The sequence below is a fragment of the Meles meles genome, chromosome 4 (genome assembly GCF_922984935.1).
Source record: "Meles meles chromosome 4, mMelMel3.1 paternal haplotype, whole genome shotgun sequence".
Taxonomy (NCBI): domain Eukaryota; kingdom Metazoa; phylum Chordata; class Mammalia; order Carnivora; family Mustelidae; genus Meles; species Meles meles.
Window position 1 is genome coordinate 146,031,168 of NC_060069.1, and position 21,020 is coordinate 146,052,187.

Below are 21,020 nucleotides of genomic sequence, written 5' to 3' on the forward strand. Positions count from 1 at the left end.
CAAAATCAGATGAGTATCAGATTTTCATTAGCAACATTGCCAAAAGATACTTGAGTTGCTTTCAAAGTCTTGACAGAAAATTATTTTTCAATCTACAATTCTCTACCACCCAAAGAGCTGATCAAATTTAAGTTTTTAAAACAAAGGTACTTTAGACATGCAAGAGCTAAACTCTTAGATGCTTTTTTCTCAAGATGTAACTTACTATGGACTCCAACACAATGAAAAAGTTAATAAAGCAAAAGGAAGATACAGTCTCTAGGAAGAAGTAGATCCCACCCAGGAAAGAAAGAAACTCTTCAGAAGAAACCTGTGCACTACACCCAGGAAGAAATTTTTTGGCAAAACAGCTTTAACAGATTGACAGTCAAGACTTGCCCAGTCACAGGAAAGCAGGAACTCTGTTATTGGGACTGCCATTTGGCAAAACCTTTGGGAGGCTAAGATCTGGAAGCATCTGCCAGTAACTCTAACAGAAATCTATTCCTACAAAGTATTTATATGTGAGGCAGTGCAGAGGATGAGTGAAGTTACCTGGATCCAAATTCCAGCTTTGCTACTGGCCAGTTCTATGGTCTGTTTCCTCATTTACAAAACAGAAACACTTTCTCAACACATTGTGAGGATTAAATAAGAGATTCCATGTGAAAGGCTTAGCATCATGCCAGTATATAGTGAATATTCAGTTAATTAGTAAATTCTCAGTTAACCTATCCACAAAACACTTGCACTTTTGTACAAGAATATTTATTGTGCCATTGTTTAAAATGGCAAAAATGGAAACTAGTATGATCTTTTGTTTTTAAAAGATCCCATTTGTATTTATACATATATGTTTATACATGTAGAAAAAGGACTGAACAGAGAAAACGTCAAAGTGTTCTATCTGGGGAGTCAGAGAGGACAGGGTTGTTTCTGCACAAAATTTTTACTGTGAACAGCATAAGTTGTTTTAACCTTTAAGGAAAATAAGAAGTAAATAATAATTATAGATGGAAAATAAACATCAGTATAGTTTTAGGGAGAAAAAAAGATAGTTAACTTTTTTTTTTAAGATTTATTTCTTTATTTTAGGGGGAGTACTCAAGGAGGGGGAGGGGCAGAGCCAGAGTGAGAGAAAGAATCCCAAGCAGACTTCACCCTGAGCATGGTGCCCATATGCTGAGCACTGAGCCTGACACAGGGCTCGATCCCATGACCCCAAGATCATGACCTGAGCCAAAACCAAGAGTGGGACACCCAACCGAGCCACCTTGGTGTCCCCATAGTTAATCTTTACAAGCACACACAAATATTTCAAATAAAACTTTTATTTTATTATACATATTTAAATTTTAGGAAGTTATTAGGTCGATGCACTTTCCTCTGTAGGTTTAGTTTGATCTTCAGTTACCTGTAAATACATGAATACTTTACTTTTCTAATAAATAACCACTTTTAGTTTTACCCTTCCCCCACCATTTAAAATCATTCCACAGTCGTTTTCCTATAATAACCCTTGGTCTTTCTCCTTCATTAGTAATTATTATAGAAAGTTAAGCAGAAAAAGAAGAAAATGCACAAGGCCAGGTTCCCAATATAAATTATCATGTAAAGTACAACAATTTCATTAAAAATATAATCTGAAGCATATAGCTAGGCTTCTCCAGTCTGTCATTTTATTTTTCAATTACAAAATGAAATCATTCACGTAAGAAAAATACCAGCAATGCTGTAACACAGTATTTTAAATCAACAGATTTTCTTGGGAGGTATAATTCTATTTTAAATACGGTATATTACAGGTTTAGTAGAAACAGGTATCTGTACATCCACATTTCTATTCTGTGTCACTCAAACACATCAAACAGCTAAACTTACTCATCACCCCGACACTCACCCCACCTCCAGCGTTATTTATCTCTGTGAAGGTCTCTAGCCAGCTGCCCACACCTGCCATTCGAGAATCCACTGTTCTCTTACGTGCGTATTCAACCAACAGTCCTACGAATTCTACCCGAGTGACTCTCACTGCCACACCTGAACTTCAGGATCTCACCACCTTCTATCCCTCTAACAGGACTGCTAGTTTAAGTCACAGCTTTCTTCCATACTGCCCCAGAGTAAGCTTTTAAACACGAATAGCTGACCCATAGGTTACTTCCTTTTTCAGATTCCCCAGTGACCCCCAATCACTTCCAGGAGGGGAATGCAAATTCTTTAGCATGGAAGACGAGCCTCTCTTCATATGCTATTTCCAACAGACTTTGCTGGATTCATCACCCACCCTACAGAAGACTGTACATTCAGATCCATCTTATATTCATCATTCTCTCCATTCCCCCCATCTCTCTAGGCATTATCTCCTCTGAGATAACCACCAACCCATCCCCAAGCAAATTATCTGCCAGGCCCACTTTCAGTCATCCTCTAAGCCAACTGAAGCAACACCAAGCCCCGGGAACCCTCCTTAACCAATCCTCCAGCTTAGTCTGGGTCCTCTGCTGTATGCCAGAATTCCACTTGTACACCCAACTGTCAGCTTGCAAGTCTAGTTTCCATTAAAGTAGCCTCCCTGAGGCCAGTAAGTAGGTTTTGTTCATTTCGTTACCTACAGCTCCTGGCACGTAACACACATTCGACATGTCTATGCTAATTGAATCAATGTACCATATGTTTAACCTACTCCCTTTAAACAAAATGGACAGAAGAAAACTGAACCAGAATAAATGTTGCAAAAACAGCTATTCCCTGATTCCTATTACATACTCTAGGTTACTACCCCTACTATTTTTCTACATTTATCATAAACTCATTTCTCCTCTAGTTTCCTAACCTAAAATAATGATTATGGTAAAGGGGATTAAGAGCACACTTATTGTGATGAGCACTGAGTAATGTACAGAATTGATGAACTGTTGTATTGTACACCCGAAACTAATATAACACTGTGTGTTAATTACACCTGAATAATATATATGTATATATAAATTAAAAATAAATAATAAAATAATCATTGTGACCAAAGAAACAAAACTATTCTATCCATTCAAAAGTACTTTCTTTTCATGAGGAAATTACATGTACTCTTTACACAAGAACATTATGACTAAGTGCCTCAACAATCAATTCTATCTGTAAATTCATTAATAGAGACTAGGTTTGTACATCATCATAAAAAATAATCAATACTTACCAGGTAACCCATGCACCAAAGGTTGGGCTCAAAATTTGCCATGACACATATATAATAAACCCTGAACGGGTTAACAGACTGAATGTAAATGTACTAGCAAAAACAACTGAAAAACCATATGAAAAGATATATAATCAAGTGGAAATTGTAAGAATGGACATTTGCTCGGAGGTCACTTTGCAAATGGTTCATGAAGACAGTAAGACTTGGATGAGGTACTGAAGAATGAGTAGGATGTATTCATTCACAGAAAGGAGGAGAAAAGGACAGAGTCCAGACAGAAAAAGTGCCATGAACAAACAAACTTGAAAATAAGTCTGAGTTAACAATGCTAATATCATATATTTGAAAGTTACTGAGAGTAGATTTTAAAAGTTCTTACCACACACACACAGAATACGTAACTGTGAGTGATGGCAATGCTAACCTTATTGGGGTAACTAGTGTGCAATACTCCATATAGCGAACCATTACAATGTACATCTTAAACTTACACAATGCTATATATATGTCAATTGTATCTCAGTAAAGCTGGGAAAAAATAAAATGATATAAGACTGCAAACTAAAAAAAAAAAAAGAAGAAGAAAAAAGAAAAAGTTTGATACATGCTTGCAAGTTTGACTAGAGTGGAAAATTAGGGTAACTAGGAAGGGTTCATGAGGCCAGATTACATGGAACGGCTATTCAATGATGTACGTAAAGGATGAGCACTTAGCCTATGAAAGAGTAAATAGGGATAGAATAGGTCAAGAAATACAATCACTCCTACTGGTGAAATCGCAATCATCCCTACTGTGTCAGTTTAAAGGCCTGACACAGAATGAACTACAAAACACAAGTACTCAAATACTTTCTTCAGGACATTTGCACATTTAATATGTCAACCAATAGTCAAGGCAGTTTCAAAATATATCTGACAAACCTTAATCTTCCAATGCTCATTAAGTTTACAAAAAAATTATCAAAGACCTAATTAGCACCACTGGACCCACTAAGAACTATTACTACTATAGAGCAGCATTCTTATTCTTCTTCAAGTTCTACAGTATCATCTCCATGATATTAACAAATAAAACAGGAGAAATGCCAAATTACAACTATTCTCTTGCCAAGATACTACTGGGGTCACCAACTATAACACTGCTTTAGCTATTGAGACAACTAATTACTTTTTTCTTTTGTTTTCTTTTCTTCTCTTTTTTATTTGTTGTTGTGTTGTTGCTTGATTCCAGTAAAAATTTCTTCATGGGGGGCGCCTGGGTGGCTCAGTGGATTAAGCCGCTGCCTTCGGCTCAGGTCATGATCTCAGGGTCCTGGGATCGAGCCCCGCGTCAGGCTCTCTGCCCCGCAGGGAGCCTGCTTCCTCCTCTCTCTCTGCCTGCCTCTCTGCCTACTTGTGATCTCTCTCTCTGTCAAATAAATAAATAAAATCTTAAAAAAAAAAAAAAAAAAAAAAAAAAAAAAAAAATTTCTTCATGGAACAGTACTCATTAGCCGTCAAAAACACTTACCATTTTCCGAGATCTTTCCAACAGCTTATTCCATATCGTAAAATGTGCCTTGAAAAGAAAAGATTCACTATGAATTAAATAAAGCAATAAAGTTAAAATAAAAGGAAATGAGTCTTAAGTAGGTTTTAAATAAAACAAATATATAACAAGTCAGGCGGTACTAACGAACATAAGCAGTTACAAAAGTAGATTCCAGGAGGGGAAAGCTGCTATGTTTGGCATGTAAGAAAAACAGACATAACACTGAAAATGCCACTTGTCCTCTTTTATCCTTCCTAATCATCACCATCACAAACAGCATTCCTTCTAATGGGAAGCAAAACTCTGCCTCATTTTCCCATGGGCTGCAGTTCTTTCCCTAAATACCCATTTTCAACAAACTAGAGGTCATTCTTCAAATCACTAGCAATCACAAGGAGAGGTTCATCAAGAACTGATGGTGACCAGTGTTGACCGATGGTGACACCTTCACACTGAAATGGCAGTTTTAGAGGATTTAGCAAATTACCTTAAAGAACAGAACAAATAAAAACTAATGGAGACAATACAATTATAGAACCAATTACTTAATTCTTAAAAATTGTATACAGTTGGGGATTCTCAGAATGCACAGATGAAAACTGTATAAAATGCATTAAGGACTGCATCAATTTTACTAAGTCATTTAAAGGTGATACTGAGGGATATGGGTGGGCCAGTGACTATGTCACACTGAATGACCTGGTAAAATCTATGATAAAAGATAAAATTATGTAACATGTATGTACATGTAAGCCCTTCTGGAGAAAAGAGCAGCACTGTATATTTAAAGGGAAAACCACACCTGACTCCAGTAGAATGGACAGTGGGTGCAGACCCTCCGGTGTGGCTGGAAGACAGTAGATGATGGAGAAAGTGGTATGACAGGTCAGATAGGCAGGCAAGGGCCAGATAATGTAGGGCTTTGTGAGACAATGTACAGGGCTAGGATTTTTTTTTTTTTTTTTTTAAGATTTTATTCATTTCAGACAGAGAAGGAGAGAACACAAGCAGGGAAAGAGGGAGAGGAAAAGGGAGAAGCAGACTCCCTGCTGAGCTGGAAGCCTGATGCAGGGCTCAATCCCAGGACCTGGAGTTCATGACCTGAGCGGAAGGCAGATGCTTAACCCTCTGAGCCACCCAGGTGCCCCCAGGGTTGGGATTTTTATAAGAAGCCCCTGGAATGTATAGGGCAAAGGGATTACATGATCTGATTTGTATATGAAAAAGGTCATTCTGGATACTAAGTAAGGAATGTGCTTCAGGGGCCACAGTGAAAGCAAGGAAGGGGTGAAGAGTAAGACGGGTTGGAAAAGGTGGTAGTTAGCAGATGTGATACTATGCGACGGAGGGACTCAGGGCATGTTTCAGTGTTAAGAATTTAAAGGCCTTGCTAATGAATGGGATAGAGCATAGATGGGAGGGAACTGGAGAATCTAGGATTACCTCACAGCTAAGTAGATGGTGTCATTTACTGAGATACAGAAAGCTAGCAAAGGAAACAGGTACGTGAAGAAAAATCGAATTTGTCAAGGACAAATGCTAAAAAGTACAAAATGTTGATGAATGAGATGAAGGATTTAAATGAAAGATATACTATGTTCACAGACCAGAAGATACAATTTAGTAAAGACATCAATTCTCCCCAAATTGATATACAGGTTAAATACAGTTCCTATCAAAGTCGCAGTAAGACTTGTCAATATAGAAAGATTATCCTAAAATTAAATGAAAAGGCAAAGAACCTAAAATAATAACAACACAGGATGAATTATTCTACCTGATTTCAAGAACTGTTTACTGCTACAGTAATCAAGACCATGATATTGGTAGAAGGAGAGACACACAAATCAATGGTACAGAATAGAGAACCCAGAAATAGAACCATAGGGATATGCCCAAATGATTTCAACAAGGTGCAAAAGCAATTTAATGGAGGAAAGAGAGCCTTTTTAACAAATGATGCTGGAGCAATTTGACATGCATAGGCAAGAAAAATGACTGCAACCTAAATCTCAGACATTATATAAAATTTAGCACAAAATGGAACATGGAATTAAATATAAAACTATAAAACTTTTACAGGGAAAAAAGGAAGAAAATCATTGGGCTCCAGGTCCAGGTAAAGAATTCTTTGAATTAACACGATGATTATCCATAACAGATCCATAAACAGAACATGATCCATAAACATGATCCATAAACAGAGAAACTGTAAACTTCATCAAAACTAAAAACTTCTGATCTGCCCAACTTCTAATCTTCTGTTAGAAGGATGAAAAGACATAACTACTGACGGAAAATATATGCAAACTTGTTATATATACATAATGAAAGACTAGTAGTCAGAATATACTAGGAAAAAAACTCTCAGAATTCAACAGCAGTAAAAAGAAAAAAACCTAATTAGAACATAAACAAAAAACATAAACAGACTTTTCACCAAAAAAGATATACAGATGGCAAATAAACACATGAAAAGATGTTCAACAAAATTAGCCAACAGGAAAATGCCAATTAAAGCTACAGTATGAAATCACTACGAGCCTACTATCATAATGGCTAAAAAACAATGCTGGCAATGATCAAAAAACTGATTACTCGCACATTGTTGACAGGAATGGTAAAATGGTACAGTCACTCTGGAAATCAGTTTGATAGTTTCTTAAAAACTAAGTATTAGGGCGCCTGGGTGGCTCAGTGGGTTAAAGCCTCTGCCTTCGGCTCAGGTCATGATCCCAGGGTCCTGGGATCGAGCCCTGCATCGGGCTCTCTGCTCAGCAGGGAGCCTTCTTCCTCCTCTCTCTCTCTACCTCTGCCTACTTGTGATCTCTGTCTGTCAAATAAATAAATAGAATCTTTAAAAAAAAAAAACAAAAAAACTAAGTATATGCCTACCATATGACCCAGCAATTGCACTCATGGGCATTTATCCCAGAGAAACGAAAACACATATTCACAAAAACCTATACACAAATGTTCATAGCAGCTTTATCCATAATAGCCAAAAACACTATTAAAAAAAAAACAAAAACCAAGTATCCTTTAACAGGTGAATGGTTAAACAATACACAGTAGGTCTATACCACAGAATACTATACAGCAATAAAAAAGAACCAACTACACAACAACCTCGATGAATCCTTAGAGAATTATGCTGAGAGAAAAAAGCCAATCCCCAAAAATTACATAATGTATTATTCCATTCATGATATTCCTGAAATGAAAATTTGTAGGAGAGAGCAGACTAATAGTGGCCAGAAGTGAGGAGGTGGAGGTGGGGCAGAGAAGAGTGGGTATCCCTATAAAGGGCCAACAGGAGAGAGCCTTGTAAAGAAACTGTACTATATCCTCATTATGTCAATGTCCATACTCTGGCTGTGAAACTGTACTATAGTTTTGCAAGATGTTATCCTTGGGAAAACTAGGTAAAGGGTACTTGGAATCTCTGTATTATTTCTTATAACTACAAGTGAATCTACACAGATTTTGAATTATCTCAAAATCCAAAGCTGAATTTTAAAAAAAAGCATTAACAAGGAGTGGGAACAATATGGAAAATAACAGACTCTGGGTCATAAAAGATTAGGAAAATTAAGGAGAAAAGTCTGCCAAACCTAAACCCAAAAGACATTCCAGAAGGCCCTACCAATATGCACTCCAGTAATCTTCAGTGCACCCTCCTTCCCTATACTAACTCGAAAAATTAAAATTACTATCCCAGTTTGATTCAACTTTTTCAACTAGCATTTCTTTTGTGAATGATCAGTTTACATTACAGGGAAAATTGTTTTTATCAAAAACCTGAATTTACAAAGTATTAGTGTCATACAACTTAATGAAAATTAAAATGTGTGTCCTTCAAATTGGTATAAAATCAAGACCAGAATCACACCCACCCCCAAAGTGGATGATCTGAAACTTTAAGCTTTACTTACTCTTAAGTGTACAGGTAAAGACAGACCCTGGAATCTTCGTACAAGACTCAATGGGGTGGCTTGAAGATTATGAACTGCCGACACTTCATACTGGAAACAAATACTTGTTCTTGGGATAAGAGGACCCTCACTCACATCAATGAAGTCACCAAACCTGATTTGATTTCAAAAACAAACACATTAAACCTCAAAATGAAACCAGTTACAGTAGTTTGGAAAAAATCCATTTATTCTCTTTGGGACAATATCCCCAAGTCAAGAACATTTCATGTGGGTCAATTCAGTCTCTACTGCTCCTGACACAATAATCTCAAGTGAAGCCGCTAAAACTATGAAAATTAAAGTCAAGTGAACTCTGTCCTTCATTAGCACTGATAAAATTTTATAGAGATTTTTAAGACCACTGAACGCATCATACTATCAAGTGAATCCAATTTCTAAAACTGATCATCTACAACCTTGTAACAACTCATTGTAATAGAGTTAGGAACTCAATGTATATAACAGATTGTCCGAAGAGCAGCTTTGTAGAAAAAAATTAACTCTGAGTCAAGAAAACATGAGGCTGAGAAAAAAAGATAAAGGTCACCAAGTCACTTCTGCGTACACATTATGCATTGTCTTACCTCCCTCATCCCTGTATCAGAAAGCACCTTCCTATTTTACTTACTTACATGTAACATAAGTAGTAATTAGTCAGTATTGACATTTGTGAATACACATGAATTATGTTCAATTCATAGCAATGAATTTTTTGCCCAACTTCAAAATTAACTTTAGAAAATCACATTTTTAAACAATGGTTTTCAACTCTTGAAATGCTGAAATAAAAATAACAAACAATAGAACAAGGAACAGAAACCAGAACTGCTCCTGAAGATAATTTAAATCATCCAGTTACCACCCTACAAAAACAATGAACAAAGCAAGAGAAAATAAGATAATGAGAATAACAAATTGGAGTACAAATTCATCTTTTGCAGTCATACACCACACTGGATAACAACAATAAAGCTACATCTTCCTATAAATTAGCATGACAGCCAATTTATTTTTACTTACCTGTGCAGCTTAACTACTCTCTCAGGGTTCTGAGATGCCTTCTCTTCTATGAAATCCATTTTGTACCTAAAAAGCGGCAAAGAAAAAAAAAATTTTACTTCTAAATATACAAAATTTTTAAAGGACCCCTCCCTTTCTCTTCCTCTTTAGCCACAGTTTTTGAGCCACGCCTCACGTCCTTCAGACTGGCCACAGCCTCACAACTCCACCAAACTCCATCTCTCCAGTGCTCTTTTCCTCTGGCTTCCACGACACTCGTTACTGCTTATTATTTTAACTCTCTGGCCACTCTGCCCCTTCTCCACTCTCCAGTGGACCTGTCCTATAGCCCCTTTCCACTAAGCATCCTCCCTGGGCTAGCTCCTTAACATGCACAGCTTTAATCCCACCTCTGTTTTCCTCTGTCCACAGTTCAGCTTTTAATCCACATCCCTCTTATGAGCCCTGAACTACATATCTAAGACCCTCCTGAACATCTATTAGACTGTTTCACAAGTACCTTACACTCTGCAATTCTCAAACAGAGCAAAAATTTACTCCTTCTTTTCCTGCCAAACATTCTTACTCCTGAGTTTTGAAGTGTCTTGATATGTTCTAATAATACAAGGAATTTTCTTATAGAATCCATGATGCTTTGGGTCTAAAGAACTACCTGCAGTCTAGTTCAGTTAAACTAGTATGTTCCTACTGCTTTCTTAGTACACTGGTTCCAGGATATGCAAAATATTATAAACCATCCCTATGCAAACTTACATCTCATTTTATAAATACCTAAATTTACCTATAATTCCAACCCATAACCTTGAATGATTTGCAGAGGTATATTTTGTCTTAAGAATCTAGAATCTATGTTATTTTTTGCAATGAAAATTTCCCTAATTGGTTCTAATTTCAATTAGATTAATATTAAAATACAGTTTATGTTGTTACAATTAGTAGAAGAAGGTAAAGTATAAGTTTTCTGAGTGCAAAAGGGGACTGAGGACCCAAGGAGGATTTAAAATGTTAGCAAAGAAAATCCACCAGATGAATAATTCTGGTGCAGAAGACTAATACCTGACTGTGTGAATGTTTATTCTGATGTTAGCTCCCTCCAGAGCACTGGCATTCTCTATCTCATCCCTGTCATTTAAAGAGTAGGAGGATGAGAAGGAAAGGCTGCCAAATGAACAAAATGATACAGTTCCATGCCGCGATCACTTCATGATGAAAGGAAAAAGGGGAAATGCACTGCAATGCTGCTATGAAGTACCTCTGGTCAAAGAAACAGAGGTAAGACAAGCAGAATTATCAAAGTGTGGGGAGGTCTTTTCTCTGTGAAATAAGTAATGAGATGAATCAAAGTAAATAGGCTGGTACAGAAAAAGAGATCTGAGAGCTAAAAATAAGTGTCCCATACACATCAGATATAGAGATTCTTAAGAGCTAAATTTTCTTCATTACATATAACTTCAGGAGGTCGAATCTCACTTCCAAGGGAGCCAACACTTACTTGTTGTGCTGAAATATTTCTAATGCCACTTTTGCTTCCACTTCCAGAACTTCAAATGGAAGATCTTTATAAATTAAAGTGTGAGCATCTTTCGTGAAGGAACGTAGGTTCTCCTTCAAAATGAAAGTATTAACTTTTTGTAACAAGTGACTTAAAAGCATTGCTCCATAAGGCAGATAAAACTGTATGCTAAATATTATAAATCCAACTAAAAGAAAAAGCAAAAGCAAGTTTGTTAGGAGTTATTAATTTATAACAATTAAGTATTCAGACCATAAATTTAACTATGAAACTTGTAATTTACTTGTAATTAAGATATTAGCCTATACTAATTATTAAAGATAATCCTACAAAGAAATCTTAATAAACATTTCATTCAAATTATACAACCCTTACAGTTTATTAAAACATGACACAATTAAAAATGCTAATAAAAAGATATAAAAATGTGCTTATGTTTTAAGTAAAACTAAGCTTTTTTAAATGAACAGGGAAATTACTGTTTGTCATTCAGAACATTTTACCAGGAAATATGTCATCATTAGCCCTGCCCAAAATATGGCATACATTTAATATAAAAATTCATGTTGAATAAAAAGTCACTTTTATGCAATTAAAATGATTGATTAATACACATTAACAATATTTATGGCACTTTTAATAAAAGCTGTAATTGAGTTTTTATATTATAAATCATTACTAATACAGAAAAGACCAAGCACTGTTACGCAAGTAATTTTTATAATAAAATTCTTTCCATAAACTTCCTATTAGATTTTTTTGCATGAAATGACTCTTCTCCATTCTTAAAGGGACAATTTATAACAAATCCACATTCATGATTTTATACAACTGTTACTTGAATGTAACTCTCCAACACTTTTTCTAAGTGATCCACCCAACCCCATGGTGCCAGTAATTAATACATTTCTTTTTTATTTAAAGTTTTACATTTAAAAAAAGGAAAAGAAGGCAGCAAGTTTCATACATAATGAGAACTCTTAATCTCATTAGTTTTTACTTAACCCCCCAACAAGTGAGAATCCTTTCTTAAATTTGAGGGCATAACTGAAAGAGAAATTATACTGACACAAGTTCAGAGATCATGAAGAAAGAGTTCCAATCCCTTCCCTGCACCCCCCTGCACCCCCCCACCTTTCTTTCTACATCTCTTCCCTCTCCCCCCTCTCCCTTTCTCTTTGTTCCTTCCTGTTTCCCTCTGCTGTCCTTCTTGGTATTAACCAATTTGAGCAGGATTATACAAGAAATAACTTCCAAAGCCAGAATTACTAATTACTAGACATAAAAAACTCCAAAATTTTGCAATAAGGAACTACAATATTTCACTAAATCTAAAATATACCACTAAGGAAAAAACACTACCAATTATAAGATGCTATCTACTGTAAGATATATTTTTTTCAGAAATGTGAAAAAAATGTACACAGTAGCATTGCTAAAATGGTATGGTATATCACCTTTCCTTTCCTGATCTCCAGACTTCCATGTGTAGGACACACAGTTTTGCTTAAGAATCAAGTATTTGCGGGCGCCTGGGTGGCTCAGTGGTTTAAGCTGCTGCCTTCAGCTCAGGTCATGATCTCAGGGTCCTGGGATTGAGTCCCGCATCGGGCTCTCTGCTCGGCAGGGAGCCTGCTTCCCTCTCACTCTCTCTGCCTGCCTCTCTGCCTACTTGTGATCTCTCTCTCTGTCAAATAAATAAATAAAAAAAATCTTTAAAAAAAAAAAAAAAGTATTTGCTGGGGCGCCTGGGTGGCTCAGTGGAAGAATCAAGTATTTGCCTCTTCTCCCCAGTGATAACTGAATTTTTAGGCTTGACAATTTAAAGTCATCAGTATACTCTCCTTACAGGGCATCTGATCTAAATCATCTTCGTTAGCCATGTGCTACCCAGTTGCCAGACCAATAAGGACAACACTCATTACACAATCAGATCATTCACCAATTGTCTAGTTTGTTGCTATCTGAGTTAGCTTTGTCAAAGTCTGATTCTTAATTCACTCTATCCTCTACCCTCTATCCCTCCCCTCCTTTCAGGATAACCTTTGTGTATAGGGAGATCTCACAGCATGCAACAGGCTAAAATCGTTTAGGGCAGTGGTTTTCAAACTGTGCTCAGGTGATTCAAGAAAGTAAGGTTCCAAAGCTTCCCACCACTACATCAACCAAGATGGTTAACCTTCTCTATTTTATATTCTGGGCATCTTGAAAACCACTATCTTAAGAAACAAAATGAACAGTACCAGGAAGAAAGTACTTCAAGTAGGACACAAAGCTTCCACACAACTGACCACATTGTGAATACCCCCAGTCATCTGCCTCTATCTTAAATTCACTAAAAAAGCCAGTAACACAGGTAGGGAGGGAGGTAAGTAGGGTCTTTTAAATTAAATATTCTCAACATTCAACAATTTAGAATTCATTCTAACAACAGAAGGCACAGATTCTAAAATTAATATTCCAAACACTATCCTTACTTTTGTTGGCATCCACTCATCAAGTCTCTTATCCAGAACAACATCATAGCAGAAGGCTCCACAGATTACTGTAAATCCAACCAAAATGAAAGGCAAAGTCAAATCTGTTAGAGTGACTTATTGGGAACAAATGAATATGTAGACCATAAAATGAAGGGCCAACAATCTCTCTGAACTCTACAAATTATAAAACTGTAACCATTATCCCAGCTCTTGCCAGAGTTCCACCAACTTTACCCCACCCAAAAAACTAATTCACCTTTTGTTAACCCAAAATCACTAGTATGTTTTTAAACATTCATGTTTTCTTCCAGAATAGTATCACTACAGAGATTTCAAATAGTTACTAGACATAAAAATTCCAAAAAGAAAAAAAATAAGAAATAATTTTAAAAAAAAGACCAAAAAAAATTCCAAAAGAATAAGATATTTAATATATAGGTGAGTGACTAAATGGACATAAAATTTTGAATTTTTTGTGTTCTAAACGTCCCTATTTTTGTTGTTTGCTCTTCTTAGAGTCATTCATTGAGTTTTTAAAATATTTTTGGTATATATACTTTTATTTTTTTTTTTAATTACAAATGTGATCCTATTGCACATACTGATGCAAAATCCTAGTTTCGCCAAAATTACAAAGAGTGTGAACTCTTCATTCTTCCCAAAATGGTTCCTCTCCAGAGTAATAGATGTTTCTGGTGAAATAGTACCACCTAAACATAGCTTTCTCCAGAATTTTATTTATATCATTTCCTCTTCCTCCACACATTTGATTTAGAAATACATGCTTAAAGGTAGGAAACAAACACCGAGACAATATAAGTACATGAAATTCATATTCAAAAGAAACATTCTCCTTGAATTCCATTATGTAATAACTGAACTCCATTAATTAAATAAGACGTTTTGTTACCCATTATAAATGGAATATATGTATGATAGTAGTATATATTACATAAAATTAGACATAAGCTAAAAAAAAAAAGAAAGCATCTCTATAAAATATCAAAAATAGGTATCAAACCACAGAAGGATTACAAAAATATGCATGTGTGTGTGCACATTACCAGGAACTTCTGGAGCTCTGACCAAACTGACCACATATTCATCTTTGAATGCCCTCTCTATCACACAGCCCATCATCATGGCACAGGAACGCCAATAAGCCTAGAAAAATAAAATACACACAAACATAATACATACTAAGATTCACTAACATTTCTACAATATTAAAATTTAGGTTAACTTTTGACTTAGGAGCTCTTTCTCTGTCCATCCTCAGCATATAGCAAACAGGGAACATCAGGCCATGACATTACCTCTCCCAAGCAACAGGCACAAAAGAATAAAGCACCAACTTGTGCTGTTAGCAATGTTTCTGTGTCAGATACCATGCACTATGTTACCAAACAATACATAGTTTTACTATTTGTTAGCAACTTTATGTTTAATCCAAGATAAAAGTAACTTGGTAACAAACTTGTGCTAAAGTAAAAAAAAAAAAGTATTAATATAAACCTGTTTATACCATATATAATAGAGAGGAAAAACTCAACTTTTAAAAATTTATGACTCCTACGCTCTACCTAACATCACACGGCACATCACTCAAGTTATTTGTATTTACAGCAAAGCAACCTATTAACTGGGCTTTCATTTTACCAGCACATTTGACCCATGGATACGCTTAATGTGGGTATCCATGCAATGACCTGATCAGAGTCATAAACAGAAACACAAGTCCCACATTGGCACCACTATAACTGGGCAACTGACCTTCATAAGCACTTCCTGCCTGAGGACTAAAAAAATGGGCTCACTTGGTTATGTGCGGCAGAAACTGCTCCAGGATTTATTCTACAAAACCACATACCATACATTAAAAAAACAAAACCAGGCTTTGAAGCCAAGTAGCAAAATGCACCTCATCTATCCTACTTAAATGTTTTTAATGTCTGTTGAACTCCGGAGTCAGAACACCTAGATTAAAATCCAAGCGCCACAATCTCCTAAACTGGTAAGCTTGGTCAAGCTACTGAACCTCTCTTTGCTTCAGTTTACTTATGTGGAAAGCGGGAATTATAGTACTCATTTTTATGGGATTTTTTATGAAGACTAAATGAGTTAATACCTATAAATTAACTAAGATAGTGCCTGATACATAATTAATACGTGATGTGAGCTATCATTATCATGTCTATCATTTTCCTAAGTGTTTCATTTCAACATATACTTATTGAATACCTACTGTATGTAAGTCAAGAACTAGGTCCAACAGGCGACATAATCCCTGGCTTCAGAATCCAACACATTCAATGGTTCATATTGCAAGGCAATATTAAAATATTATATCTAGAGTCATTTAGCCAAGTGCTGTGAAGCCCTAAAGAAGAGAGGGATTCGTTCTGACAAGAAGAAACTGACAACATCCCAAAGAGCAGGTAGCATTTTAATTGAACTATAAAAGAGAAATAGGATTTTAACAGGGAGGAAAGAAAATACCCAGAGTTAAAGAAGAACATCAGCAAAAGCCAGGAGGCTAAACCATTAGTGACCAAGTCCCTTAGTATGACCAGAGCAAAGAGGAAGTGGAAAGCTGCCATGAAAGTAAGCTCGAAAGCCAGGCTGGCATTAGATCACGCACAGGGCTTGGAAAGGAAGGGGAATAACTTTCACATCATTCGTGAAAGTTACCAGGTAGGAAAAATCCTTAGTCCTGTCACTTAATGAAACTCTTACATGGTTACTCAGGAAGACTTCAGAATTTAAAATGGGGGCAAGAGGCAAAGTTAAAAAGTTACTGAAATAATCCAACAATGATCAAAGATTGAATTCAAGCAGTATTGGGAAAGAAATATAGAGAGTGATCAATAAATGTCAGTGCAGCAAAGATATGAATGTAAAGACATGTTAAATAGTTTTTCTCACACCAAAATACAAAGAAAGGATGTCAAGTTCAAGGATTTTGAACTGTGGAAATGCCCAATCTAACAAGCAAAACATTGGTTATCCAGTACATTACATTTGACCTTGGCCACATTTGCACATTTAATGGTCTATAGCAAATGTATTTTAATTAAAGACGAAGAAGAAGAAAACTAGGGGGGAAAAAAGAACACAGAGGCAGAAATACCTTATTCACTTCTCCTGGATCACGATCTTTGAAAGTAAGAAATTCAATTTCACAGGATTTGGTCAAAGGTTTATACATGTCCCAAGGCTGTCCGTCCACAAGAGCCAGAATGGACTTCCTGCAGTACCACTCACTTAAATCTAGGGATTTAAAACAGATTGAAGGTCTAAATCTAACAAAACCCAAAGTTACATGTTTAAGTGCTCCATTAAGAAATAAAGCAACAGAAAAGCAAAATTCTGCAATGACTTCCTTCAGGGGAAAAAATGTCTTACAACTTACATCTGTAACTAATAAAAAAAATAATACTCAACACATCCAGTATATTCTTACTTACAAAACTGCCCAAACTATTTACAAAAATCATTAAGGCTAAGTCTAATTTCAAATTAATCTGTCAATTATTAAGTAGTAAAACAATTTTCCAAGAGCTACACTTAAATATTAAGAGAGCAGCATCATGGATATATTTGGTTATGTGCCCACATAACTTAAAAGAGAAAATATCTAAATATATATCCAGAGTAAATCTAGTCTAAATGGGTTTTGGGTCTTGCTTCCAAACCACCTCTTACTTCCCTAACATGGCCTGTTCAAGTTAAATACCAGTAACAGTTTTTAATTATCAGTATGAATTCACATATAAGCCAATCATCTCTGGCCTGTTCTTTGACCAGAAGGCAAGTGCAACTCCAACCCTGGTTAAATGTTTTTCAAGTACACAGCTACTCACAGAAGGGGTCAAGCTCCTGGTACAGGGTCTAAGTTCCATAAAGAGGGGATCAGGTCTGGTTTTGTTCACTCATTCGTATATGCAGAACCTAGCACCATGCCTGCAGCATAGTAAGTACTCAAAAGTGTAGTGGGTGATGTTAGAAGGTATGAATGACAAGCAAGCATCAGTGCAGGAGTCGTGCTGAGGGTGCTCACAGGCTTCATCTCTACGAGTGAAACGTATAAAGCTCCTTAAGGACCTGTACTTTGTCTTAACCTCCTCTGTAATCCTAATGCCTATCACACAGCAAAGGTCCAGGAAATGTTCACAAAACAAGTAAACAATGATCATAAGTACTAATTCAAGTGCCCAAGCAAAGGAAGACCCAGAGTAGTACGCTAGCTTAAGCTTTTAACTAAAATTGTTTATTACTTAAATGAAATCATTACGGAGCTTTCCAAAAGTTTAAACAATGCAGCTAGTCACACATATGAGCAAGCATGCTGCTGTACAGATCTATTTTGAAAGCGTTCTAAATTTCAATATTACCAGTTCTATCAAAGGTACTTTAAAAGTATTTTGATGGGGGCGCCTGGGTGGCTCAATCGTTAAGTGCCTGCCTCCGGCTCAGGTCATGATCCCAGGATCCTAGGATAAAGCCCCGCATCGGGCTCCCTGGGCATTGGATGCCCTGCTCAGCAGGAAGCCTGCTTCTCCCTCTCCCACTCCCCCTGTTCGTGTTCCCTCTCTCGCTGTGTCTCTGTTAATAAGTGAAATCTTTAAAAATTTAAAATAAAAGCATTTTGATCACAAATAATCTAGAAAGAGAACCTATACCCTTCCTGTGCACACTGAATCACACAGAGGGCACAGTTATGTCCTTTAAAATATGAACACAACACATAATTTGACTCTCATCACATCCACCCCATGCATATTTCCACTGACACATTTACTAGGTAGACACATGACTGTCAAAACACAGGATGAACGAACAAAAACGTAACACACAAGGAGGCAAGTGGTAAGCAGGTAAGACTGAAAGTAGGCCATAAAGAGCTAGAAAGGAAAAGGCAGCCAAAAAAGCTGGTCATCCCAGGCCAGGGCAGTCCCTCTACCCCAAGTTTCTTTGATGAGATCCCCATGTGACCGCTCCCATCACCCCAGGGCGCTGTCTAAAAAAGGCAAGCCCACTAGTAACATCTCTGCCTCCTCGCGCCGGAAACAGTTAACAGCACCCCAACCCCAGCCGGATTCAAGCGAGTCCGGGGACCACCTGGGCATGACAGGGCTGGCGTTTCTAGACCCACGGGACTCTAAAGAGCTAAAGACAGCGAACAGAGAGTAAGATGCTCCATGAAGGAGAACGTCTCCAAGTTCAGGGAGCAACCACCGAGCCGAGCCTCCTCGGAACCAATTGTTCCGCACCGCTTACGCACCACAGTCAAAACTGGATACTGGTTCGCTACTTACGCATAGCACAATTGTAAGGAGTAGAAATGTTTTTATTCATCACAAAAATTGTGCCAGGGTCGGTTTTCCCGACGTGTCTAACTTCGATCTTCTCGGTGCGAGGAGTTAAGGATAACTGCCTGTTCTTCTCTTTATTAAAGAGATCGTTCTGCATTTCTATCACTTCTGTCGGCGACAGGCGAGACGCTGGCGATGCGGCGATCGACCCTGGGTGGAGGTGACAAGAGATGTCAACGGGGAACGAATGCGTAACGCACCGGGGATACCGCACCCCGCACCACCCTCCTCCTGGAAGGGGAGGCCACGCAATTTTAAACCGCCGTTTGCCAAAACGCGCTCAGAGGTCAACTTGAACCGCTTTCCAGTGTTAACGATTAAAACGCCAACCGAAGAAATCCGCAGCTCGCCCAGACCCCCACCCGTCAGCTCAGCCCTTTCCCCACCAGATCGGCACCGCCCACCGGTTTTCCGTCCTACTCCAAACTCTGCTTTACAGTAAGAGGCCAAGAGTAACCAGGAAGTGGAGTCCAAGTCAGACCAGTCACTGGGAAGGTGAGCAAAGCTGTCGCTTTGGAAGACCCTGGGGACAAGAAAGCTCGCCCAAACGATCAATACCAGAGCGGGAAATGCTGAGCTTATTTTCCAAACCCTAAACGAGAGCGGATGTGACAAAGCCAGTACGAGTACTCCAATGGGAAAACGAGCCCATGTTCGCGCCGGGACGCGGGGTCCTTCCCAGACGCGCCCTGAGCTCCTCCCGCGCCCCCTGCGCCCCGAGGTCTGGACCCTCAGGCCGGGAGGCGGCGGCGGCCGCCACAGCCGGGACCTAAAGCTCCACCTCTTCCCTCAACCCCGTGGGATCTCCCAGGACCCGCCTCAGGCCCCATCTGCGCAGACGAATCCCTCAAGCCTCGCTTTTCGTCCCCACGGACGCTGAAACTCACTCCAGCCAGCCCCGCCAGGGGGGGCGGCCCGCCAGAGGCGCAGCCCCCGGATCGCCACGGCCATTGCCTCCTCCTGTGCGGTAAGAATCGCCTCGCGCGGGTCCTCTTCTGCACCCCCTCCCCGGAAACTCTAAGCACGCACCCTGCGTTCCGTAGACCAGATTAGTTCCGATCCCCCACGCTCGGGCCGAGGGCCGCCACTAGGGGGCGCGTTTGCGCCTCGCTGAAGATCCGTGCCAGGAGGGCAGCGTCCAGAGCTGGGGTACGTTCCAGGGGCGCGTACCCCATGTCCGCGCCCCCTAGTGGAGTTGACATGTCCGCCAACCCCCAGGGCTCTGTCGGGAAACATCCTCCCTCTTTGGAGTCGCGCAGTCTGACTGGCTCCCTCACCCGCCTGCCTCCGCGAGTTCGAGACCAGAGAGCTGGACGAAACCCTTGCTTCCCGCAGAGGAAAAACTGGGCAAAGACGACTTCCGTGGTCAGCCCGGCCGGTCACGCTGACGACAGCTCAATTCTCGGTTTTGCAAGGGTGAGTTCTTAGGTGGGCGGAGGGACCTATACCAGGCTTCTGCATTTACTGGGCCATTGAAGGGAACTCTATAAGCCATAGAACTCTTAACGAATTGGTTTATGTAGTATTTGGAGTATAGAGAGAGCATGTTACAGGCATCCTGGTGATGCCGGCAGGTCCTCTAGGAACCTGGGGGGGGGGGGGGTGGACCGCAGGGCCAGCCTCTTGAGAGGATCCCTGGCTGTGTGCAGGATGGAAATGAAACACGAGCCCGCAGGAGGGGAAAGCAGAGTTTATGGAAGGTCTAGAGAGAGTGCAGGTCCAGACAGGGTGTCGGGGAGACTCAGAAAGGAAAGAGAGGGCCTCGTCTTTGCTCGGAGCCTGGGAGTTTTTGGTGAGGACGGCGGTGTCCTCGTAGGCGTCCAGGAACCAGTTAGAACAGAGGTGAGGGCTCAGGTCTTACTCCTGTGATCCCGGGGGGATCTTGGTGTCCAGCTGTCTAGCTCTGGTGGTCTGGAATACCATAGAAACGCTTCCTCGCCATTCTC

General features: G+C 38.9%; 1 protein-coding gene across 2 annotated transcripts; it reads right to left on the reverse strand.

The window, feature by feature from the left end:
• Positions 1-1,294: 1,294 nt before the first annotated feature.
• Positions 1,295-20,077, reverse strand: MRPL39 (mitochondrial ribosomal protein L39). 2 transcript variants are annotated; one of them, XM_046003356.1, is made up of 10 exons: positions 19,962-20,077; positions 19,018-19,224; positions 16,830-16,969; positions 14,764-14,863; positions 13,697-13,764; positions 11,199-11,311; positions 9,707-9,772; positions 8,645-8,798; positions 4,689-4,736; positions 1,295-1,393 (listed from the first exon to the last, which is right to left on the reverse strand). In XM_046003356.1, the coding sequence occupies exons 1-10, from the start codon at positions 20,023-20,025 to the stop codon at positions 1,346-1,348; spliced, it is 1,008 nt and encodes a 335-aa protein (XP_045859312.1). In that variant the 5' UTR covers positions 20,026-20,077; the 3' UTR covers positions 1,295-1,345. The 2 variants fall into 2 exon arrangements, with proteins under 2 accessions (XP_045859312.1, XP_045859313.1); XM_046003357.1 differs by lacking the exon at positions 19,962-20,077 and adding an exon at positions 19,633-19,904.
• Positions 20,078-21,020: the final 943 nt, after the last annotated feature.